This window comes from Procambarus clarkii, chromosome 72 (genome assembly GCF_040958095.1).
Source record: "Procambarus clarkii isolate CNS0578487 chromosome 72, FALCON_Pclarkii_2.0, whole genome shotgun sequence".
Classification (NCBI taxonomy): domain Eukaryota; kingdom Metazoa; phylum Arthropoda; class Malacostraca; order Decapoda; family Cambaridae; genus Procambarus; species Procambarus clarkii.
In genome coordinates, this window is record NC_091221.1 from 11469544 (window position 1) to 11496327 (window position 26784).

The 26784-nt window shown below is 44.6% G+C and overlaps 1 protein-coding gene across 1 annotated transcript in view; it reads right to left on the reverse strand.

The window, feature by feature from the left end:
* Window positions 1-238: 238 nt before the first annotated feature.
* LOC123773723 (uncharacterized) overlaps window positions 239-26784 on the reverse strand; it is a 79080-nt gene continuing 52534 nt past the window's right edge. Inside the window, exons 3-11 of the mRNA XM_045767589.2 lie at window positions 12654-12818; window positions 10030-10236; window positions 9255-9410; window positions 8103-8285; window positions 7500-7669; window positions 6389-6581; window positions 5498-5713; window positions 4965-5186; window positions 239-3962 (exon numbers count right to left, since the gene is read on the reverse strand). Of these exons, the coding sequence (XP_045623545.1) occupies window positions 2527-3962; window positions 4965-5186; window positions 5498-5713; window positions 6389-6581; window positions 7500-7669; window positions 8103-8285; window positions 9255-9410; window positions 10030-10236; window positions 12654-12818 (2948 nt within the window). The 3' untranslated portion in view covers window positions 239-2526. The remainder of the gene's footprint in view (window positions 3963-4964; window positions 5187-5497; window positions 5714-6388; window positions 6582-7499; window positions 7670-8102; window positions 8286-9254; window positions 9411-10029; window positions 10237-12653; window positions 12819-26784) is intronic.

Consider the following 26784-nt stretch of genomic DNA (forward strand, 5'->3'; position numbering starts at 1 on the left):
GCAATGAGAAAATTTTTGACAATTGCAGTAAAAACATATCTAACCCAGTGGCTAAACGAATGTACCAAAGTACAGTATTCCAATTGCCTAAAATAAAACTGCAACAATGCAGCCCAATAATCTAGCCTTAAAAGGAAGAAAATGTTACATCTCTTGCTGTTAATCAGGACAACTCTTGAATGAAGGTAAAAGACGATGGTAGTGATAAAAATTAATTTGGTCACAAAGAAAATATTGGTGTTCAGTCGTCCATTTAATGAGTGATCGAGCCATGAACACCTCATTGTGCCCAACAGGTTCCTTAAAGTTCAAATTAATATCCAATATAGTTCTCATCTAACGAAGTATTCAAAAATTTACATACAGTACATACCTATTTGGTCAATTAGTTTTTGAAACACTTAAGGTATGTTTGATCTCAATTATGGTTAAGACAAACTATTTAGTCTCATGTCTACCATAAAGGCTAATAACTCTTTGGTACAATTTTCTTGGGATGGACATCAAGTACAGTATACTGCATCTCATTACAAATTTGTTGCAAAAGTAAAAAATAATTGTGTACCTTCCATCAAAATACTGTACATCCAGATTCAGAAAGTGAAAATTTAAATGAAGAATGTGAAGAATGAATAAGTGTAATGTAATGCCTTATAAACAAAAAATTAACATGCATGAATGTGCCAAGCAACAATACCAAGTCACATGGGAAGCTGCCGCAATCAATCTTGGCTCAATACAGCCTAACCTAATTATCTCTATTCCCAGTTCTGGACCAACCCTAGGAAAACACTACTGACCCCTCAAAAAATATATATAATTTGCCGAGTCGTCAAAACATGGCGTGATCATTTGCATTTGAACTAAGTCGGGAGAAACCATATACTTATGGGGAGGGACTAAAACCATGGCTACCTAAAAAAATACTTTTTGGTTTTGCAAGCAGAAGCATTTTATTATTATTTTACATCTAGCATTGTAATTTACAACCATAGTCAATTTCAGTCTAAGGTTTCAGAGTATTTGAATTTCAAAAGAAAAACAGTTTGTTATCTACAATTAATAACAATAATATCCACCACTGTCTAGTTGAAGATAAAAGTCTGCTTCATTAACATTGAACTTCAATATTAATCACACACACCTATGCCAGTATTCATACAGGGAGTAATATCTCTAAATCCTCATATAAAAAAATATATGAAAAATAAAATATATGTTGTAAATACATAATACCTAATTGGAAATTAAACCAATGAAAGAAAAGGCAAATCCTAACCAACTCCTAGTAATGACTTGACTTAGACCTCTCTAGCAACATTTGACACCACGTTTACAAAGGCTACAAATATAGCAGCTTCTTCCCTATTACAAACTGCAACAAGACTTAAGTTAACAACTATCACATCTTTGGATGGAGTTTTCATTAAAGTGTTGTGTCGTTGCCACATCCGTCCACACCGCTACTCTTTACCCAGGTACACACTTGGCCAACCACCTCGGTACACCAAGTATTACACAAAACTCAATGGTACGTCATACGTCAGGCTGCCATACGTCAGGCTGCGAGCAGCCGCGTCTAACAGCCTGGTTGAGAAGTCCAGCAACCAGGAGGCCTGGTCGACGACCGGGCCGCGGGGACACTAAGCCCCGGAAGCACCTCAAGGTAACCTCAAGGTAAGGTACAGTCAATGTAATATTATATACCAAATCTTCAAGCTTTATGGAAATTAAAATACAAAACAATTATACAATAAAATATATACTCAAATTTTTCCATGTAGATGCATTACAGTACTAATCATTCAATAAGTTGCATCCACATATGACAACCTTTGCTTGGATGGTCTGAGTCAAGCCACACCAGGCATATCAAGTAGTTACTTAATAACAGACTAGAATGTGTTAAGCCTTACAGGCCTTATTTCTTTTTTTTAATCTTAAAAAACTGTTTAAAATCCATAAGGAAAGTAGCCATTGTCTGCATTTTAAAACTTAGTTGATTGTATAAAAGAAATTACATCCAGAAGGTATAAGTCACTATATTGTAGATATATTTAGCCTTTGTCTACACACAAAATTTTGCTTCATAACCGCCTTTCATGACAATATGGCTTGATTATGGGTTACAGAAAAGCAGTTGGTCTACTTGCTTTAAAAAAAAATAATCTACATAATACGCAAAAACAATGTGAGTCGTATTTCCATACACTAAAGCCAAGGATAAACAAAAATTTAGAAATATAATGGCTTGTAAATATATGATATTGACATGCAGTGCTCCTTGTTCTAACAATTACATGTCTCTTCTTCTAACATTTACATGTCTCTTCCACACTACTGGCAGCATAACTCAATATCCATACTAACTTGGAATATTTCATTAAATCACACACACTCAACAGGGCAAAGTCCTGTGAGATTATATATCACTTAACTTCTGAAATACATCAGATGACTTACATTTCAAAATAACAAAATGCAAGCAGTTGCTTGATTAACTTTCATTAAATTTCTAAATCACATTTACAGGACACCAACTGCTTGGGAATTTGGCTGCGTATAGGGAAGCTCTTGTCCAAGCGACGTCTGGCCACCACCCCTACTACTACCTTTGTTGCTGCTCACTGTGCTAGCTACCTTGGAATGCCTCAGGGAAGCTGCACTGGTGTTCTGAGAGGGAACTGATGTTACAACTACACTTTTGGTGAGGAATGGTTGCTGCTGCTCCAGTGTATCCATATGAAGAGGTAAGGAATGTGACAAGGTTTCATCCAAGTGGCCTTCACCCTTGATAACTTGCCCATCTTCCTCACTCTCATCACATCCCATAATGCGGTCATCGTACAATGAAAGACGAGGATTCATAGGCCTTCGGGGAGTTTTGACACGCTGCTTCGCTTTTCTCAGTGGTGGCGACTCTTCACAGTCCAATCCCGGATTACTTTCATTACAATCTGTACTTTGAGTGTCCTGATTATTCTCCTGATTCAACTGTTGTGTTTGAGTTTTATTTGAAAGACTTTGGCGTGACCTATCTGGCAGAGTAAGCGTAGTAGGTCTCTTTAATTTCTCACAAGAATTATCACTGTCCACGAAACTAACACTGTTTTCACTTGATTTATTGAGTCCACTATCATTTGATCCTTGTCTTGACCTAATTACTGGTGCATATCCATTCTGCAGATGCAATTTTGCAATGCCAATCTCAGTTTCAGCTATATAATTTGGTAACGATGAATGCTGAATATTCAGTGCATGGTTTGGGGAGATGACAGTATGAGGGCCACCATTTGTGAGGAGCACCTCAGTTTGCATGGGGAGATTTGCTGCTGTGACTGCCACTGACTGTGATGTAGTCACTGGTGTTGGTGGCTCTGATAAACTACTACTAGTGGGGGTAACTAATATCTCTTGTCTCTCCTCATCTTCTCCATTGTGGTGCCGTCGTCTTGGAATTAATGATTTTAATCTGTCCTCCCATGCATTACGCCATCTCCGCCACGAACTACCTTTTCCGTTACTGTGACCACGATCACGATTCTCATCTTCCCGCACGGCTGTATTTTGCCGCTTTGGTTGATTGTCAATAGAACGAACTTCATTTTGAACGTATGGTATTGGCTGCACTAGAGTAGGAGGCGGCATTGCAGGGCGTGACTGTGACACCACCGAGGCAGCATTAGAGTGCCCATTCAACAAAGGCATCATTTGTTCATTAGTAAATGCATGGGACTCTAGAGCATGTTGGACATCTAGTGCATCCATCAAGTTCACGGAATTAATAGTATTTATAGAATTTATGTCATTGCCTTTCAAATGATCTATAAGGATGTTGCCCGAAACACTGAGCTGTTGAGGGACCTCTCTGATCAGGTTGCGTTCCATGCAAGGATTGCGACCCTGATGTGGCTGAAGGGGTGGAATCGGAGGCTGCAATGTCCCGATTAGTTGATTCTTACCTACGGTGAAGAAAACAAACATAATTAGCTATATATCTCAGATCCCTAATACAAAATTGTTCAGTCATATATAAAGAACAATAGACTGCAGATATTTCAGCACAGTACCATATAAAAGCTTATGTTCTTGAATATGCAGAGAATAGAGGCCTATATTTTTATCAGTCACATTAAAATTAAGTTTCTTTCAGAATTAACCTGGAACATTTCTGAACATATGACAACTTTTTTACCATCCACTCATACAAAAGTAGAGCATTTTTATATTTTATATTTATAGTGTACTTAGTACTTATGTCATTAAACTAGTGTAGTTATAAACAATTACTTCAAGACGATGAAAATGTTTTTCAACTGTTCTCATCTGTCATAAGCCCCTCTCTTATATTATTTCAATGCAGCACAGAAATAACACCACATGAGACCAGAAGGCATGACAGGATGTGCAGAATACCCCCATTGAAGAGCAGAGGTGTAACAGGTACCTTGAGAGAGAACTATCAATATCAGAGGCCTGAATCTGTTCAACATGCTTCCACTACACATAAGGGGCATAACTGGCCAACCCCTTACAGTGTTCAAGAGAGAACTTGATAAACACCTCCAAAGGATACCTGACCAACCAGGCTGTGACTCATACGTCAGACTGCGAGCAGCCGCGTCTAACAGCTTGGTTGACCAGTCCAACAACCAGGAGGCCTGGGCGATGACCAGGCCGCGGGGATGCTAAGCTCTGAAAACACCTCAAGGTAACCTCGAGGTAAGCCTTGAGTGCTTCCATTAAAATGATCATTCAAGGTGTGCTCCAATCCATTGAAATGATCATTCAATGTGTGATCAACAATTAGATATGGATCATATGCAATCATTCCTGGCCTGCTTCAGTATACCGAGTTTCATGCCACACAACACACAGCTGAAAACCAACATTCAAGCATCAATGATCCTTTATAATGCAACACATAGTTGAAAAGCTAGGGATATTTAGATTTACTATCTTACCCAGACATGTATCAGATGGAGGTTCTGAAGGGGACATAGTGATGGTCGTGTCAACAGTTGCTTCAGACACACTGGATTCCTTATCTCGTGGAGTGATAACATTGCTTATGACCTTCCCTCCATTTCCTACGAGGCCACTGAACATTTCACCCTGTCTCTGTGTCACTGCCAGATTACACATTGGGTTCATTGTTGGACTCACTCCATTTACTCCTAGGCTTGCTGCAATGATCAAATACAATAGATGAGAACAAAAATAAAAATAGCTCATTACTCGATACCGAAATTTGCAAGGTGCCAGTTAATTTATATGTTGCAAAAATCAAATTGAACTCATTTAATTTGCCTGGTAACCATTCCTTTTTCTTTCATCATGATGGTGATCAATACTATATTTTTCCAATTCAATGAGATGAGCAGGAATCAGCCCAGAGGAAATAGCAAAGCACATCTACACAATCAACAAAGAGCATAAGGTAACCTGCAATAAGAATTTGTATATAAATGCCACTGAAAGAGAGACAAAGTCATACATTTATATCTGTCCCAGAGAACAGGTAATTCTGCCAATCGTCCCTCAACACACATAGCCGAGAGTCGTGCTTCAGCATCGTGGTCCCAGCAATCTTCAATCGTTTCTTTGAGTAAGCGTATCGCAGGGTTCGTGTCCTTCCACACCGATGGGAATAATGGTCGAGCCTTGTTGCGAGTCACCAGCACTTGTACTTGCTCAAATGTTGGATGAAGACCTGCCAATGAGAAAATTCAACAAATTACACTCTCAAATGTTTATTTTGTATTCAATAATCATATTTTTTAGATTTTTCAGATTTCTTTTGAGCAGATTATGACTACAAAGCTAGGAATAATACAGTATTCAAGCTTAAATCCTTTCCAGTAAAGTCTCAATAATACTCGTGAGTAAATTAGGCATGTTTCAACTGTAGCTGATCAAATATTAATGACAAAAATGCCAACCCCATTTCCCCTCTGTACTATACATATATTTCAAAATCCTGTATGTATATTCAACGGTAAAAAGAGAATGAGCTGGGTAGGCAGATGGGCTATGTCAAAGTGAAGAGATTTATTATACACAAACGTCACAATGCTACATCCAAGCACAAAGCTAACACAAAATTTGGGTTCTTGCGGGTCCCTGAGGTTATACCGGAACCCAAATTTTGTAGATTTCCAGGACTCCTTTTGGGTCTTGGAGGCTGCAGCATCCTCACATTCAGCCTCTGATCTCTATCATCATAACTTTGATTTAATTCTGCCCACAAGTGCCCGAAAGCATAATGAAGAGCCACACTTTTGGACTCGTTAATATAGATACCAAAACCTTGAAGTGAAAAGATGAGGACAGAAGAAATGACCTATAGGAATGTTCTTTGTGAGAAGTAAATACAGTAAATACATACCAATTTCAGCTTGGAAAGGCAACTTGTATGGGGGAGTTTGGAGGCCCTGGTAAAGGTCATGGCACCGTGCTGCACACTCCCACAACACTAGACCAAGAGCATAAATGTCAATCTGCTTCAAGGCTGCCTCACAATCTCGAAGATTTACGGCACCTTCAAGAACTTCTGGAGCCATGTACCTTAATGTTCCAACCTAAAATAACAAGTTTATAAATTACACTCCAAACATTTATATACCAAATCTTGAACAAAAAGTCTGCTGGAAACTTATAAAACAAGACGAGTTTCAATCACACTAGTCATTAAAGTTATCCCTGTAATGGCATACCTTATGATGCAAACCAGAATGTTTGTATCAGGGTGGAGTATTGAGTACACTACACTGATACCATCCTCTACTGGGTGGAGTTTAACACTGGGTGATGTAGCACACATTACAATTGAAACATGCACATAAACAGAGCTCACATTTGCCTCTTTGGTGCAATATTTAATAAATAGCTGCCATGTTGCAAATAATCATTGGCACCCCTCATGGGTATGAGGGCCTCATTACTGAATGAGTGACCCGCAGGTTGTGCATGCTGCTGCAGCTCACAGCACCACCGTGCAGCTTGTGCCCACAGTGTCAATTAATAATGACAAAATAAATAACTGATTATTTTATGATGATAGTTGTCATGGAAGATCCTGACTGTGATTGAAGAATATGTACAAGATTCAGATATCAGTGAACACAGTGCTGGTGGTGAAGTTTACAGCAGAACTTCAGAAATTCAACAAATTACTCACTTCTTGCAGGTTAGTGTTCAATCTTTGACTATTTAAAGGGTTAAGCACCATTCCTCTCATCCATCCTATCCTAAATCCTTATCCTCATTTTCCTATATAGTCATATTGGCTTAGTGCTTTCTCCACATAATTACCTCACATTACCTCAGCAAGATAGCTTCAGGAAGCCAATGGAGGTTCCCCCAGAAAACGCTGACAAAATATTATCGGTTTAAAAATATAAGGTATTTCTACTGGGGAAATGCCTAAGAATGTCAAATGAGGAAAGATGTTTACATTAATATTCCTATACAGCCATCATAACATCATCTGAACTCACATCTGTCAATGATGATGTCTCTGCGTGCTGCTCTTCACCGTTAATAAAATACTTGGCTCCTTGCGTGTGAATGGCAAATCCCAAGTCAGAGACGACACATAATAAATTCTCCGTGAGCAGTAAATTGCGGGTGTTGAAGTCCCTATGGCTAATGCATGGTTTGATGATATCTGAAATAAAATACCAAAACACTTCATAAGGACAAAAGACTATGTAAAAGTTAATACAACTGTAGTTGTGCATGTTATTTACAACTACATGCACAGCTGTAGTTGCACATGCTATCTAGACCTACAAGCACTTATATGTAGTTGTGCACGTTGGCTGGACCTACAACAGCTGTAGTTGACCTTAATTAGAATTACAAGTTTAGGCAGTTGTTAGAACAGTGGTACAGTATTTCAAAATAAAATTTGAATAACGTATGAAAAGTAGAGTAGCCATTTAAGTTAAAGTTTTATGGACTACATAATATTGCAAGATGAATAAAATATGCACTGTGAGTGAAGGATCTGTAGTACAATATTCAACAACAAAAATTTAAAGTGTTATACATATGATACTCAACACACGACACTTACGCTGATCATAATTTAAGCTTACCTCCTTTCCTTATATCTGAATGTAGATGTGCAAGACCTCTCGTGGCACTCAAAGCAATCTGACAAAATGTAGACCAGCTAAGAGTATTTTCTGCTAAGAAAGAACTAAGACGACCTTTGGGGCAATATGACAGCACCAGTCCATAATATATGTTACCATCAGGTCCAATGCACTCACCCCCACCTGGTTACAATTAAAATATATAATTATTATTACATGTCTGTACAAAAGAATGAAAACTGGGTGAAACCAAACAAGAATTTACACAAGACCATTCACTTAACCCTTATGCTGCAGAGCATCCCATCAGTCATATTAGGCTCAATAGCATCAATGTGCAGAATACACTCAAGTATTATCAGTAATGGTATTATCCCTCGGGGCTATCTGTAAGCAGTCAACTGATCAATGGCGACCTCTGCAATTTACTTAGTAATAAAGTAGGTCTTGGATCACCACCATGCTGCCCTCACCTCTATGAGCACACCAATTCTGACCTTGGTGATCAGTAAGCTAGACCATGTCCACGTTACGTGGCCGTCTCTGTGGTACCAGCTGGTCGGGTGAGCGGAAAGCACGCTGGACTTGTGATCCTGTGGTCCCGGGTTCGATCCTGGGCGCCGGCAAGAAAACAATGGGCAGAGTTTCTTTCACCCTATGCCCCTATTACCTAGCAATAATTAGGTACCTGGGTGTTAGTCAGCTGTCACAGGTTGCTTCCTGGGGGTGGAGGCCTGGTCGAGGACCGGGCCGCAGGGATCACTAAAAAGCCCCAAAATCATCTCAAGATAACCAGCAGCAATGAGTGTTGGGAATGCTGCAGCCTAAGAGTTAAGAGAGTTCAGTCATTTGAGATAATGTATTAATGTGCATGACAAAGACAAATTTAATGTGAAGTTACTTCCTGTATTGTTAATATTGAATTAAATTTATAATGACTTATTTCTCAAGCTTCCTTTGTATACTTTGTCATTTCAAACCTGGACAGAGTAAAGATTTACAGTATATTGGATGCACATTAAAAAAAGAAAAATCTTTATTATTAAACTTTGTAATACAACCGTAATACTGTATTGTCAATTCCAATACAGTACAGTACTCTACCTATAATTTATGAACATACTTTGAATTGCAAGGATATCCAAATCTTACCTAGGTATGACAAAAGGTTGGAATGTTCCATTAAGGGAAGAGAATAAATATATTTCTCATTTTGATATGAAGATTTGTAGTGGTGGGGAAACAGCTTCACCGCTATCTCCTCGCCCTGAACCACACCTCTGTATGCTCTACCAAATCGACCTTGACCTAAAAAAATGACAAATAGCAATACAGTAAGCAGACGAGAAGTCACAATGTGGCTGAAATATGTTGACCAAACCACACACTGGAAAGTGAAGGGACGATGAGGTCCAGGACGGACCATAACGTCGTCGTCCCTTCACTTTCTAGTGTGTGGTTTGGTCAGCAATACGGTAATATAATATCCATTCTGAAGAAACAATGAATTCAAAAGCTTGTTAAGGAGAAAAGTCTATAAAAGTGTGAAATACTGTACTGAACACAATAACACAGTTCATTTCAATACTATAAAATGGGCTAATGCTGGAACACAACTTAGAAAGCCAGATTAAACTGAGCGTGTTTCAGTAGGACAGTATGATTGTTATACAGTATTTTGCTATAACAAAAATAACTGGAGAATGCTCATGAAGTGCATTTTGTTAAAAAAAATTAAAAAAAAAAAAAAAAAAGCATTTATAAATATTTTTTCCAATTGATTTTAATATGTAAACAAAAGTGTTACAGTATATCATTTGCACTAATAAAAACAATGTCATAAAATAAAAACTGCAAATTTTGGATGCAGCAGAATTTCAAGCACAGTACACAATATATGCAAATATTATTGCAAGGAAAAACTAACCTATAACTTCCATAAATTTAATAGAATCCATATCAATACATGGTGAACTAGGAGGATCTTCAGCTTGTGTAGAGTGTGGTGGTGGCTTGGTTCTCCTCCACCGCAAAGCTGTTACTGTGATGCATGTCACTAGCAATAAAAATACTATTGCCAGTATCACATACAGCACCAAGAGCGAGTCTGTTAACCCATCCTTTTCATCAAATTCTGTAACAGATATATATGTAGTCAACTTATGGGAAGGAAAGATCTCGGTTCGTGGTTTTGAGGATGGAAGATTTCTTCAATGCATCAACTACTGTAGTATGATCGTTAATTATTTATAATGCGAGTCTAGTAATTATGACTGTGTATAATGCAAAAAATTGGAAACATGAAATTGATATATTAGCAAGATCATAACTAATGCCTCTCTCATCACATTCCCCCTTCACCCCTTCCAAAACACACACACACACACACGCACGTGCCAACTTTAGGTTGACAATGGATTATATAATGGGAAAAATTATAACAAATTTATCCATAATATCCATGAGGCCAAGTTGCATCAGCAGTGTGGCACTCTCAACTGAAGACACATACCAGCATGTGACACAGTGCGCACAGGCTCACTCCATAACGGCTACCACAACTAAATGATATCAACGCAAACGAAGGTCAACACAAAATAAGAGCCGAGTATTCAGAGAGAGAGAGAGAGAGAGAGAGAGAGAGAGAGAGAGAGAGAAGGAAAAACAGGCATGAACTACTGAAGTGCATCAAGAGATAGGAAATGCTAGATAAGGAAAATATCACTCCAGAGAAGGCATTTAAATAAAGAAAAGCAATGATCCTTCAGCCAATAAGATTGTCAAGGTTATCAGATGGTAGATAAAGCGAGACTCACATGGACAGAAGCTTATCAGTCATATGGGCCAAGGGGAGGTTAAAAAGAACTTATTCATAAGGGGAGCCGGTCGGCCGAGCGGACAGCACGCTGGACTTGTGATCCTGTGGTCCTGGGTTCGATCCCAGGCGCCGGCGAGAAACAATGGGCAGAGTTTCTTTCACCCTATGCCCCTGTTACCTAGCAGTAAAATAGGTACCTGGGAGTTAGTCAGCTGTCACGGGCTGCTTCCTGGGGGTGGAGGCCTGGTCGAGGACCGGACCGCGGGGACACTAAAAAAGCCCCGAAATCATCTCAAGATAACCTCAAGAAGGGGTAGTAGAAAAGTATAAAGAACAAGGGACCAGGAGCTGCCAAAGGTGCTAGACAGCCTTCCCCTTTTTCCCCTTCAAACACCTCCATCAAAGGGATGAACCGTGAAAGGCCTGGCGCAAGAGCTACAAGCAGCGCCATCTTTCTGCAATGTAAAATGGAGATAGCGAGCAGAAAGGCAACTACTTAAGGAAGCACAAAGGCCCAATAATCAGACTGTCAAGAGCCCAACCAGACCAACAGCAGGTGAGGCTTCGACTATACTGGCCCGATTCTCAAAAAAAGGGACAGAACTCCATATAGTATTTAACTAGTGGGGTGACAGGCAGCACCGCAACAGCTGAAAGAACTTTAGCAACAATGTCCTCAGGAAAGAGAGGTGAAAGGGGGAAGGAAGACAAGAGTTAAGGACCAGACCAAATCTAAACCCTGGGCCAGTAAAGCCTGCTGGCACACAAAACAAGCCAAGTAAAATTCTGCCCCCCCTTCTCCTCCTCTCGAAGGAGGAAGGGACGAGCAACTTTGACCACAATGCTAAAGCAGGAACTGCAGGCAACGCGGCCTCCACACCCAAGACTGTAGCAAGCAAAACTACACCTTTACAAACCTTCTCAGCAAAGAACTCCATGAGAGCCAAAAAATGAACGACAGCCACCAAGTGGGTATCAGCCCTGTATCTTCCATAATAAGGGCTCCAGAGTGCATATGGAGCTTGCTACTATCAATTGAGCATTCAGATTTGACAAAACCCATGCCAAGTCCCCCAAGGAAAAAAGAGAAGGATGTCAGCCAGCCAGTATGAATTCAGGACCTCATATCACTACAGTACCAATAAGAGGAGGCAGACCCGAACTCAAATGAGTCGAACACAGCGAGGCCCGAATCCCATTGGAAGAACCGAAATAGATCCGCACGAGCCACAGACTGCACAAAGTGAGACTATGTGAACCTCCAGAAATAAGATTACTCTGAAGCACCATATGGCACACAGAATTCAACTCTCTTTGGAGTCCCAGCCCAGAAGCCAGCCACGATGGACCCAGGGCAGAGCCATATTCCACACAATTCCTGGGACAGAAAGGTATCGTCCCAAGGAGAAAAATCTGAACTAGGTTGTGGTTGAGAAGGCAAAGGAAGGGTTTAAATGCCTCTGCTGGTGAAGTAGAGTGAGGCACCCCCTGACCCCTATACCATGCCCAGACATCAAAACCCTCAGGTCAGTAGTTTGCCACAGGAAACCTCAAATAGGCCTAGGACATATTAGGTTGTTTCAGTTGTTATTTTGCCCTTTGATATATCCCTAGCAGTAAATTTGAACTTTTATGGGGGCAATAATCCAAACTTTGTACATTCAATCTCAGTAGCTACAGGTACTGTATTATCTTTGGAGGCTATGGGGACCCAAACACAGCCAAGTACTCACCGGGACCTGTAGTAACAGTTGGACTGGGGGTGGGGTCTAATATATGTGATACATTATCATTGCACATGTGCCCTGTGCAACAGCAGAAATAACTGTCGTTGTGCAGTTTGGTATTAGAGACACATGCCGACTGGTTGCAGATAGCGCTCTTCTCATTCCAACATCCTGAAAAACAAGAACAAAATTAATACACTGTGCACCTTCTAAAAGTAAAATCGCCAGAGAATCAGTACTGTAATTCTATTTATTCCTCCCAAAACATTTCTACAGCATCGGAAGAGTTTTGCAGAGCCCATTTCTTGTTCATTTGTACATGTGTGTATTTTTTATTTTGTGTATTGTGTGTGCATTTTGAGTAATTACGCAAGTGTAGTTATAGGAGGAGAACTATGCTCATGGTATCTCGTCTTCCCAGTACTCATTGTCATATAACGCTTTGAAACTACTAATACTGACGGTTTTGGTCTCCACCACCTTCTTACTTAACTTGTTCCAACCGTCTAACCACTATGTTTGCAAAAGAAAACTTTCAAATATTTGTTCGACACTTTAATTTGTTTCCTCAGCTAGAATCTGTGTCCTCTTGTTCTTGAAGTTGCTGATTTCAAGAATTCCTCTTTGTCAATTTGGTCGATTCATGGTAGTATTTTGTAAATGGTTATCATATCACCTCTTTCTTCTATCTTCTAGCTTTGGCATAGTCCTTTTTTGTCTCAAAATACCCTACTACTCCCACCCTCGCCCACACCCACACTACCTCTCTATCAAACACACTAATGATAGACGTCCACATTAACCCACCCTCTCTCCCTTCCCATGCCCACATTACCCCTTCCTTAACCCTCCTTCCCCACACAAACATTAACCTTCCTTCCCTCCCTCTCTCTCAATGCCCACACTATCCCTCCCTCCCTCCCATGCCCACTAGCCCACCTAAGACACCATTACCACCACATTCATTAACTACAATTGGTCACCATGAATAATTAAAAGCAAAGGTGGTAAGTCTTCCCACAGTCAATTACAATACATTTGCACGTGCGGGGGCACGGGGTGGCCGTCAGGGGTTATCTTGAGGTTATCTTCAGATGATTTCGGGACTTAGCGTCCCCGCGGCCCGGTCCTCGCCCAGGCCTCCACCCCAGGAAGCAGCCCGTAGCAGCTATCTAACTCCCAGGTACCTATTTACTGCTAGGTAACGGGGGCATGAGGGTGAAAGAAACTTTTTGCTCATTTGTCTCCGCCTCCACCGGGGGATTGAACCCGGAATCTCAGGTGGCTGCGAGGGGGGTGGTGGTATCATTGAGGGGGGGGGGGTCACGGGGTATCTTGAGGGGGGTCATGGTAACTGCTGGGGGGGGGGGGGATCAACGGGTTTTTGTTGGGGGGGGGAGTAAAGAGGAAGGAGAGGCATAGGTGAAGAGAGTGGGAAATACAGTGAGAGGTATGAAAGCAGGCGGGCTGTCTGCCTTGCTGACTAAGTATCTGACTGACAAGGGGGGGGGGGGGGTCTCAAGCAGTGCTCAAGACGGAACACCTCAAATGATCGGAATAGTGAGCATTGTGATGGGATCACTGCATTTGAAGGTTCTCGTAATCCCTCCTACCACGTGTTTCTGGCTGATGCAATATTTGCTTGGTTATGTTCCCTAAACGTTAGGTCGTCACAAATCATTATTCCCAGATCCATTACATGCCGCTTTCCTGCTATGGGCAGATTTGATTGTGCTTTGTACCCGGTATTATGTTTAAGGTCTTAATTTTTACCATACCTAAATATCTGGCATTTATCACTGTTAATCATGTTATTTCCTGGTGCCTAATTGAAAACTTTATTCATATCAGCTTGTAGTTTTTCAATGTCTTCTACAGAGTTTCATGCTGATTACACACAGAAATCACAATAGCGTGATGCATCAAATGAACAAACCCACAAGGGCCGTGACGAGGATTCGAACCTGCGAACCTCCCGGACGAAGGTTCGAATCCTCGTCGAACCACCTCTTGTGGATTTGTTTCATCCTGATTGTGCCATCTGCAAAAGCTGACACGGGTGAATTATATTTTGGTTAATATCTCATGGTATATCAACTGGTATAGATAGCTTTAAAATTAGGCTTCATAGATACATGGAAGACTGAGTGGATACAGATGGCCCCCGCCCTGACTGGGCATGCAGGCTTGCAGCAAGAAAACAACACAACCAAACAACCGGCCAACAAAACTTGATTAACCAAGAGTGACAGACACCGCCTTGACCACTATCTACGTGAATGTGAACACCTGAGAGACATTAGGAATATGTGTAGAATAATAAACCCCACATTGTTTGAGTTAGGAAAACACTATTTGTCAAATATTGATACTGTTCTTAAAAGATTTCCCCCATTTTGCACCCGCATGATAACGTAAGCTTTTAAGGGTTGATAGATGTTAATCTTCTTGTTTGAGGAGCTGTTCACTTGAGGCAGTTAAGCAAGTCCCAGCTGTGTCTGGGTACAAGTGACAGGATGAACAACCCAGCGAGTTTTCTTCCTATTGGGGAGTGTTGTACATTCTACTATGACGGTATCTCCACTCACAAGATGAGTGGCGCTGCCCAATAAACTCGCCCCTCGGGGCAAAATACAAAAAAAAAAATATCATAGAAGGAAACAGTGGGTGGTGTAGACAGCGAGGCGACCAACACAGCAGGGAAGGTCAGTGGAACTCCAGATGAGTGACGAAGCAGCCCAGAGGGTCAGTAACTCCCTGACAAAAGGCTGGGAGCCGTGACGTCATAAGACTTGCTAGACTTATCGACCTGTCAATATTCACAGAAAACGGTGGTTAAAATAAAGAGTGCGACCTTGACCGGCGGCCCCAGCGTTGGTGCCGGTTATGGGGACCACTGACCCCGCCGCCACTCACCACACTCCTCTTTCAAGAGGAAACTAGATTCTTTCCTCCGAGGAGTGCCGGACCTGGGCAGGGCGAGACAGCTAGGCGCGTCTCCTTGCACCCGTTGCCTCTGTTCACCTAGCAGTAATTAGGAACTTGGTTGTTAGTCGACCGTTGTGGGTCGCTTTCTGAGGAATACTCAAATACCGTTCATATTCGAGAAAACTTCGAATTTCTCACAAAACATGGAAATGCAGATAGAAGTACTAAAGTACAGAGTGCCGGACCAACCGGGCTGTGGTGGATATGTGGGCCGCTCCAAGCAACAGCCTAGTGGATCAAACTCACATTGGGGAGTAGAAGAACTCCTCCCAGAACCCCATCAAGCGGGTATCAACCAGGTGCTCCATCCTTGCCACGTAATTAATGCACAGCAATTGAGGCGCTATCGTCCATAGGTGTTGAGGTGACATTACACTTAGTATTAAACCATACTGTCAATTCGGAGGATGGGTTGCTTAGAGATGGTGACTTAGGTGTTTTATTGTGTGGGGTAAGTGGGTTTGTATTTACCTATTTCTGCTTGCGAGGGTTGAGCTCTGCTCTTTCGGCCCGCCTCTCAACTGTCAATCAACTGTTACTAACTACTATTGTTTTCCATACACAAACACTCCCCCCTCCCCCCCCCCCCCCCCCGGGAAGCCGCCCCGTAACAGCGGTCTAAATCCCAGGTACCTATTTACTGCTAGGTAACAGAGGCATCAAGGTGAAAGAAACTCTACCCATTTGTTTCTGCCTGGTCCGGGAATCGAACCCGGGCCACAGAATTACGAGTCCTGCGCGCTGTCCACTCAGCTACCAGACCCCCTTGTGTATGTGCGGGGGAGGATACAGGCGGTGTCGGAAATTTTGTGGGGTGGGGGGGGGGGGGGGGAGAAGGGACGGGTGTGGGAATATGGTGTGAACTTCACATGGGCGTAGGCGGTGGTGACTCTGTGGCGGGCGGCGTAGAAAGGCGCGGAGGCGGCCTTGAGTCTGCCTTGTTCATCAGCCCCTCATACCCAACCACCACCACCATACCCAACCACTACCACACCATACCCAACCACTACCACACCATACACAACCACCACCACCACCACACCATACACAACCACCACCACCACCACACCATACACAACCACCACCACCACCACACCATACACAACCACCACCACACCATACACAACCACCACCATCATACACAACCACCACCACCATACCCAACCACCACCACACCATACACAACCACCACCACACCATACACAACCACCACCACCATACCCAACCACCACCACACCATACACAACCACCACCACACCATACACAACCACCACCACACCATACCCAACCACCACCACACCATACACAACCACCACCACACCATACACAACCACCACCACCATACCCAACCACCACCACACCATACACAACCACCACCACACCATACACAACCACCACCACACCATACACAACCACCACCACACCATACACAACCACCACCACCATACCCAACCACCACCACACCATACACAACCACCACCACACCATACACAACCACCACCACACCATACACAACCACCACCACACCATACACAACCACCACCACCATACCCAACCACCACCACACCATACACAACCACCACCACACCATACACAACCACCACCACACCATACACAACCACCACCACCATACCCAACCACCACCACACCATACACAACCACCACCACACCATACACAACCACCACCACCATACCCAACCACCACCACACCATACACAACCACCACCACACCATACACAACCACCACCACCATACCCAACCACCACCACACCATACACAACCACCACCACACCATACACAACCACCACCACACCATACACAACCACCACCACCACCACACCATACACAACCACCACCACACCATACACAACCACCACCATCATACACAACCACCACCACCATACCCAACCACCACCACACCATACACAACCACCACCACACCATACACAACCACCACCACACCATACACAACCACCACCACACCATACACAACCACCACCACACCATACACAACCACCACCACACCATACACAACCACCACCACACCATACACAACCACCACCACCATACCCAACCACCACCACACCATACACAACCACCACCACACCATACACAACCACCACCATACACAACCACCACCACCTACCTCCATGTAGTTTTCTGTGGTAATATATTTTCCTAATGTGACTCGTGACATGTAATTATTAACTTGAGTGTGAGTTATGTAATATGCAGCTGCGGAGACCTGTTATGTTGACGGATAGGAGGGAGGGAGAGACATGGGAGAGAGGGAGAGAGAGGGAGAGAGAGGGAGAGAGAGGGAGAGAGAGGGAGAGAGAGGGAGAGAGAGGGAGAGAGAGGGAGGGAGAGGGAGAGAGGGAGGGACAAGACAGCAGAAGAAGGGTGAGTGGGAGAGAGAGAGAGAGAGAGAGAGAACAGGACAGAGGTGATATTGCATACAACAATGCAGATGTTTTTGACTGCATGGTACCAGAGACTGTTACCTTGCTAACCTACCTGCTGGCCAAGCTTTACGCAACAGGTACCCTCGGCTCCATTCTACACTTGCTAAGAACTCCGTAGGAGCCGTGATGACGATTCGAACCTATGCGGTGGGTCGTCCCACGCACACGCCCCAGACCGCGACACGGTCAAAGGATTGCAACCTGGAGTTCTCCTGAACCCACGAGGATTTCCCGAGGCTTGCAACCAGACGAAGCCGACACCTTAAGGGATGAAGTGGGACTCTACAGAGCCACATATTGAAAGTAGCAAGTAAGACACAGCTGGGAAAGTTAAGAGCCGTAAGACCCATCAAGCACCTTAACACAAGGGGTTAGCACAAGTTTGCTCATTCCACTGTCACTTACCGTGTGCCACGCCCGAGGTCTCCGTGCCCAAGGGGTCACGCTCATGACGGACATGGATGAGGCAGCCGTTCAGAGTAGTGATACGACACTAGCTGGCGCGGCTCCGTCACCTACATTACATTCACCACTTCCACAAGCAAAACTATATTCCATCCAAAGATTTCCGCTTTAATATAAAGCTGTCAGGGTGAGCTGCTGACTGTCAGGGTGAGCTGCTGACTGTCAGGGTGAGCTGCTGACTGTCAGGGTGAGCTGCTGACTGTCAGGGTGAGCTGCTGACTGTCAGGGTGAGCTGCTGACTGTCAGGGTGAGCTGCTGACTGCCAGGGTGAGCTGCTGACTGTCAGGGTGAGCTGCTGACTGCCAGGGTGAACTACTGACTGTCAGGGTGAGCTACTAACCTTGTAACATTTGCCAAATTAGACTTTAATCAGCCAGAAAAATATAAATCCCAACCCGTACCCACTTGTTTACAAATGTATAAGACCACACTACCACCACACACTTATAAACAAGTGTGTGGTGGTAGTGTGGTGGTCGAGCCGTGTGATAAAGTGACAGCTCAGTACTACAGGCTCAACATGGTAAGTGGGGATAAACTTACAGCCGGAAGCCAGCCTGTGACGCCACAGTTGACTCTCAAGAGCAAGACTGTGCGCAGCCTCTATGTGGATATAGCAACTCTTCATCGTTCCAGTGTTGCAAGCGTGGCGAGCTTGCAATGAGGGGGGGGGGGGAGGGGGAGTGTTGCAGGTAGGGTTCACGAGGTCAAACAGGTCGGGAGACAACGTGTGAGTGAACTCTTCACCTCATGGTCCCACCCTCTTGAAGATGTCCACGGTTGTTCCGGCAATATTTCTTATAGTCGCTGGGAGGGTGTTGAACAACCGCGGACCTCTGATGTTTATACAGTGTTCTCTGATTGTGCCTATGGCACCTCTGCTCTTCACTGGTTCTATCCTACATTGTCTTCCATATCTTTCACTCTAGTAAGTTGTTATTTAACCTCTGGGAGGTGCAGGCACCTATGGCGGGCCAACTCCTAAATCTACACTGTAAAATAACAACTTGCTAGAGTGAAAGATATGGAAGAAAATGCAGGAGAGAGCCAGTGAAGAGCAGGGGTGCCATAGGCACAATCAGAGAACACTGTATAAACATCAGAGGTCCGCGGTTGTTCAACGTCCTCCCAGCAAGCATAAGAAATATTGCCGGAACAACCGTGGACATCTTCAAGAGGAAACGAGATAATTTTTCCTCAAGGAGTACCGGACCAACCGGGCTGTGGTGGATATGTGGGCCGCTCCAAGCAACAGCCTGGTGGACCAAGCTCTCACAAGTCAAGCCTGGCCTCGGGCCATGCTTGGAGAGTAGAACAACTCCCAGACTACCATCCAGCATGTAGGTTATCTTGAGGTTATCTTGAGATGATTTCGGGGCTTTTTAGTGTCCCCGCGGTCCGGTCCTCGACCAGGCCTCCACCCCCAGGAAGCAGCCCGTGACAGCTGACTAACACCCAGGTACCTATTTTACTGCTAGGTAACAGGGGCATAGGGTGAAAAACTCTGCCCATTGATTCTCGCCGGCGCCTGGGATCGAACCCAGGACCACAGGATCACAAGTCCAGCGTGCTGTCCACTCGGCCGACCGGCTCCCCCACCTTAAATCTTAATTGGTCCCCAAACAAATGTACACTCCTGGTAAACTCTGGTGACTATTGCTCCCGGGGCTTACTGGGTCTTAGTGGGCCGTCTCCCTTGAGTGAACAGCTCCATTACTTCTGTATATTTGAGCAGTGAACTCCACCTCATTTGTCTTTCATAGTTCTCTTTCCCACCGGACTGGTCTCATATAACCCTCCACTATTAAACCCGGGTCTGTGGACTATCACTCCAGAACTGTGTGCGTGCGTGCGTGTGTGTGTGTGTGTGTGTGTGTGTACGTACTCAACTAGTTGTGCTTGCGGGGGTTGAGTTTCGGCTCTGTGTCCCGCCTCTCAAGAATCAATCTACTGGTTACCTTACCTTGAGATGGTTTCCGGGCTTAGCGTCCCCGCGGCCCGGTCATCGACCAGGCCTCCACCCCCCCAGGAAGCAGCCCGTAGCAGCTGACTAACTCCCAAGTACCAATTTACTGCTAGGTGACAGGGGGCATCAGGGTGAAAGAAACACTTTGCCCCATTTGTCTCCGCCTCCAACGGGGATTGAACCCGGAACCTCAGGAGTACGAATCCGATGCGCTGTCCACTCAGCTGTCCCAGGGGTGAGGGATATCATGAACGGCAGGGAAAGAAAATGGGAGATGGGGGGGGGGGGGGTTCTAGGGTCTGTGAGGGATTTTTGGGGCTGATGTAAGGGGGGGGGGTGTTAGCGCCACAGTGCCGCCAATGCCCCCGGGCACCCATCATGCCCTGCCACCATCTGGGGGGCAAAACAGTGCCTGCCCTGTGCATCCATCTTCATAATGGCACCCCACACACACACCGGCCTCGGGGGGCCGGTGGCTGAGTGGACAGCACGCTGGACACGTAATCCTGTGGGCCAGGGGTTCGATTCCAGGCGCCGGCGAGAAACAATGGGCAGAGTTTCTTTCACTCTGATGCCCCTGTTACCTAGAAGTAAATAGGTACCTGGGAGTTAGACAGCTGTTATGGGATGCTTCCTGGTGTGTGTGGAAAAAAAATAGTTAGTAGTTAGTAACAGTTAATTGATTGACAGTTGAGAGGCGGGCCGAAAGAGCAGTTCTCAAACCCCGCAAGCACAACTAGGTAAATCCACACACACTTTTTCACACACTTAGAAAGAACTTTTAGAGTAGTTAACAGGTGGAATGCATTAGGCAGTGATGTGGTGGAGGCTGACTCCATACACAGTTTCAAATGTATATATATGATAGTGCCCAGAAGGCTCAGAAATCTGTATACCAGTTTATTGACAGTTGAGAGGCGGGGCCAAAGAGACAGAGCTCAATCCCCGCAAGCACAACTGAGTATACACACACACACAGTGAGAAAATGAGAAAGACCTGGGGGTTGATATCACACCAGACCTGTCCCCTGAAGCCCACATCAAGAGGAAAACATCAGCAGCATATGCCAGGTTGGCCAACATAAGAACGGCCTTTAGAAACTTGTGTAAGGAATCGCTCAAAACCTTGTATACCACTTATGTCAGACCAATCCTAGAGTATGCAACTCCAACACTGAGTCCATATCTCGTCAAGCTCAAGACTAAATTTGAGAATGTTCAAAGGTATGCCACCAGACTAGTACCTGAGCTGAAGGGTATGAGCTACGAGGAGATACTACGGGAACTGAACTTAAAGTCGCTGGAAGACAGAAGTTAGGAGACACATAATCACCACATACAAGATTCTGAGGAATTGATAGGGTAGATAAAGACCATTTAACACAAGGGGACACAGATGGAGTACACAGATGAGCCACAGAGGTATTAGAAAGAACGTTTTCTTTAATTTCAGAGTAACAACCCGTCTCACCCACCTAAAAATAGTATTAAATAGAAAGGAGAAAATGGACAGAAATAGGGGGAAGTGTTGAGTGAGGGGAGAAGTCCCTCCTTGTTCCCCTCAAGTGAGGGAGAACAACTGACCTCCACATGGCCGGGGTCAGGGGTCAGGTGTCCTCATTACGGCTACTGCACCCCCCACCCCCCAGCCTGTCAGTTGTAAATCCCACTCAATGACCGACGCTTGAAACATGAACTGACACCACTGTGGTCAGGTCAGTTAAGAGGCTACCGTCTGCCACCCACACCCTCACCCACCTGCTCCCTCACCCACCACCTACACCCTCACCCACCACCTACACCCTCACCCGCCCACTTCAAAATGACTTCTAGGGTGACTATGGGCGTGCTAGAGGCGAGGGGTGAGGCAGGGTGAGCCCTCTCCTGGCGGTGGAACACCAGGCGGGCGGCCACTCACACCAGGGAGGGCGTCCCTCACCCTAAGTGACCAGTACACCCTAGAAACACAGGACCTGAGAGCGTCTCTAACCCTAAAACATCATCAAAGGCACATAGTATACGTCAGACCAATCCTCAACATGCAGCCCCGGTGTCGAAACCAGATAGACAGACAGAGGGGGGGATAGTATAAGTATACTATATAAGGACAGTACAAGACTATACAAGAAGCAAGAAAATGGATGTTAGACACATGTATTGCTACTGTCATAAATCAATCGTTTAATGCTTACACGATCGACAGTTAGGAAAGGCAGGGTGATGAAGTGGCTGCGGACCCGTTGTGTGTGCGAGTGTGTGAGAGAGTGGCTGTTTGGTCCCGCCTCTCAACTGTCAATCAACAGGTGTACAGGTTCCTGAGCCTACTGGGCTCTATCATATCTGCATTTGAAACTGTGTATGGAGTCAGCCTCCACCACATCACTGCCTAGTGCATTCCATTTGTTAACTACTCTGACACTGAAAAAATTCTTTCTAACGTCTCTGTGGCTCATTTGGGTACTCACTTTCCACCTGTGTCCCCTTGTTCGTGTCCCACCCGTGCTGAAGAGTTTGTCTTTGTCCACCCTGTCAATTCCCCCTGTGAATTTTGTAGGTGGTTATCATGTCTCCCGTGTGTGTGTGTGTGTGTGTGTGTGTGTGTGTGTGTGTGTGTGTGTGTGTGTGTGTGTGTGTGTGTGTGTGTGTGTGTGTGTGTGTGTGTTAGTTCTAGCTTGCCCCCCCACACAACCCCCTCACCCCCCCCCCCCTCACCCACACATTCAATCAACGACCCACAAGAAACCAAATCTGCCAAACCAAGCAATTAACTTCCAGCATGTGAGCAGTTAAAACACGGCCAACTTGAAGGCCAGGAAGCACGACCCCCGGGGAAGGGGTCACAAGACGGCCACTGTACCAGACACAAGTAGCATTGTGTAGTGGGGAAACAAACCGGACCTGACTGCCCAGGTTGAACAAGTGCCCTCTGTGCCGCCCCCGGGCACTCCCGGGTAAACATCAACACAACGCCATAACAAATGAGCCACAGAGACGTTTGAAAGAACTTTTTCACAGAGCAGTTAATAAATGGAATGCACTAGGAGGTGATGTGGTGGAGGCTGACTCCATACACAGTTTCAAATGGGGAGCTGGTCGGCCGAGCGGACAGCACCCTGGACTTGTGATCCTGTGGTCTTGGATTCAATCCCAGGCGCCGGCGAGAAACAATGGACAGAGTGTCTTTCACCCTATGCCCCTGTTACCTAGCAGTAAAATAGATACCTGGGTGTTAGTCAGCTGTTACGGGCTGCTTCCTAGGGGTGGAGGCCTGGTCGAGGACCGGGCCGCGGGGACACTAAAGCCCCGAAATCATCTCAAGATAACCTGAAGATAGATATGATAGAGCCCAGTAGGCTCAGGAATCTGTACACCAGTTGATTGACAGTTAAGAGGCGGGACCAAAGAGCCAGAGCTCCACCCCCACAAGCACAACTAGACGAGTACAACACTCGCCTACACATAACAGTCATTCAGCTTAACACCAAATGCTTCTTTATCTCTCAAGTATCTCCAGATAAATATATTGATGATGCCAATTATAAACTATTTATAATATTTGACTTAGTCTTGGCCCGTTGCTTTTAATAGTTCTCTTTCAATCAGGTCGTCTACACCTCTACTTTTCAAAGGGGTTATTTTTGCACATCCTGCCATGCCTTCTCGTCTTAAGTGGTGCTACCTCTGTGTGCACATTTGGAACCAGTCCCTCTAATACTTTCAAAGTATAAACTTACGCATAATTCCCACACCCAGGTGGGCGGTTATCTTGAGGTTATCTTGAGGTTATCTTGAGATATTTCGGGGCTTTTAGTGTCCCCGCGGCCCGGTCCTCGACCAGGCCTCCACCCCCAGGAAGCAGCCCGCGACAGCTGACTAACACCCAGGTACCTATTTTACTGCTAGGTAACAGGGGTATAGGGTGAAAGAAACTCTGCCCATTGTTTCTCGCCAGCGCCTGGGATCGAACCCAGGACCACAAGTCCAGCGTGCTGTCCGCTCGGCCGACCGGCTCCCTATTGTTCACTCCCGGGAGTGAACACATTTTAAGCGGTCCCAATAACTAAAAGATGTTTGATCGGATGGATTCAGGCAGTAATAGGTCTTCACATGTTCTCCAAGTTAGCAATGTATCCAGCTTGGAATTGGGCTGTTGGTGGGAAATAATACTTTATCCTAAAAGGTCTAGTATCATCTCTTGTTTGACAGGTTCTTGTTATCCAACCTGTCATTTTTCTTGCAGTTGCACTTGTATCCTTAAACTTAAATAGGACAAACAATCCTATAGAAAATGCCATATTCACTATAAAATAACTTCTTCAAACAACAACAACAACAACACATACATTAGGTGTCGAGAGCAATAAACCAAAGAAATGTAACAATTAGTGTTTCAACACAACCAAATATACCATAAAAGAACACCAAACTCTGATATTCGAGATAAGAGCATTAAATATATTCATTATTAACACAAGTGCAACACAAATGGTTAGTGAAGAGTATGATTAGGAGTATGTAGCTCATACGGGCAATAATGTGCACATGAATCCACACTCAGCTGTGCCAACATGGGCGTACATGAGGGGGGGGGGGGGCATGTTGTGTACACTAGCCCGCATGTGTGTACATAGGCTGATACGAATAACACGGGCTTACGTGATTATGTAATTGTGTTTGTGTGAGTCGTACTTCGGCTCTTTGGTCCCACCTTTCAACTGGCACTTGCCTATCAATATCTATAGGGAAGTAAGGTCTGGCTCTTTATGCTGCACTCACTGGCTTTGTTGTACCTGTCGCGTTATAATTTAACTATTCAGACGTTCTAATGCTTTGTCGCATCTGGTCCCACACCTTCTTTCAATGCATTCCACCTGTTGTTCTTCTCAATATCCACCGTACAAAGTACGAGGTTTTTCCTTAAATGCTTTCGCCTCGTTTGCGTTTCTAGCTTCCACTTACATCCTACTTTCTCTCACTTTAAAGAGGCTGTCCTGTCCACCTTGTTAAGTCCCTTCAGTATCTTTTATGTTACAATCATGTTTCGTCTCTTTAGGGTTATGAGGTGGAGTTCCCTAAACCTATCCTCGGAGTTCAGTCCTCTTTGCTCTGACACTGATCTTCTTGTAAACCTTTGTACCTGTCTAACTTTGGTTTATGGTTCACAAGGAGCGGATTCCCGGCCGGTGCTGCACATTCCAGCATTGGTCTAACAGCTGTGTAGACTGCCATGAAGGATGTTGTTGTTTAAGATTTGCTACTTGGAACAAAAAGTTCCAAGTAGCACGGGCTAATGGTGAGCCCGTAGGCCGTGAAGGAGCCCAGGGTGTGGTGACGTCTAATATTCGCCAGCCTCACTCCAGCCTTTCAAGAGGAGGCTGGAGTACACACACAAAAAACTGTCAATCTAGGAAAATACAGTCTACTAAGCCTCCCTTTCCCCGTCTGAGTAACCTCTTCACAGAAATCGATCACGTTTGTCAGCCACGACTTACTCCTAAATCCATGCTGCTGCTCATTTGTTATTAAATTTATTCCCAACCTGATTATTTTATACATCACAGAATACGTGTCACAGTATTCGTCGTCACAGTACACAGAATACGTGTCACAGTATGCGTCGTCACAGTACACAGACACAGAATTCGTGTCAGTGACTCTGGTCTGTAATTTACTGTCTCCCGTCTGTGCCCGCTGTTGTTGTTAATGGGACTACGTCCAGGGGGCCAGATTCACGAAAGCACTTACGCAAGCACTTACGAACGTGTACATCGTTCCTCAATCCTTGACGGCTTTGGTTACATTTATTAAACAGTTTACAAGCGTGAAAACTTGCTATTCAACTGTTCTTATTGTTATAAACAGCCTCCTGGTGCTTCGGAGCTCATTAAGTGTTAAATAATTGTAAACAAAGCCGCCAAAGATTGAGAAAAGATGTACAGGTTCGTAAGTGTTTGCGTAACTGCTTTCGTGAATCTGGCCCCAGGTTCGTAAGTGTTTGCGTAAGTGCTTTCGTGAATCTGGCCCCAGGTTCATAAGTGTTTGCGTAAGTGCTTTCGTGAATCTGGCCCCAGGTTTGTAAGTGTTTGCGTAAGTGCTTTCGTGAATCTGGCCCCAGGTTCGTAAGTGTTTGCGTAAGTGCTTTCGTGAATCTGGCCCCAGAACACGAGACGAGGATCAGACCAGCCAAGTTGTATGTGGCCAGCATGTCTGCCTCCCTCGACCCGACCTTCCACCCCAGCCATAACCCAGCCAT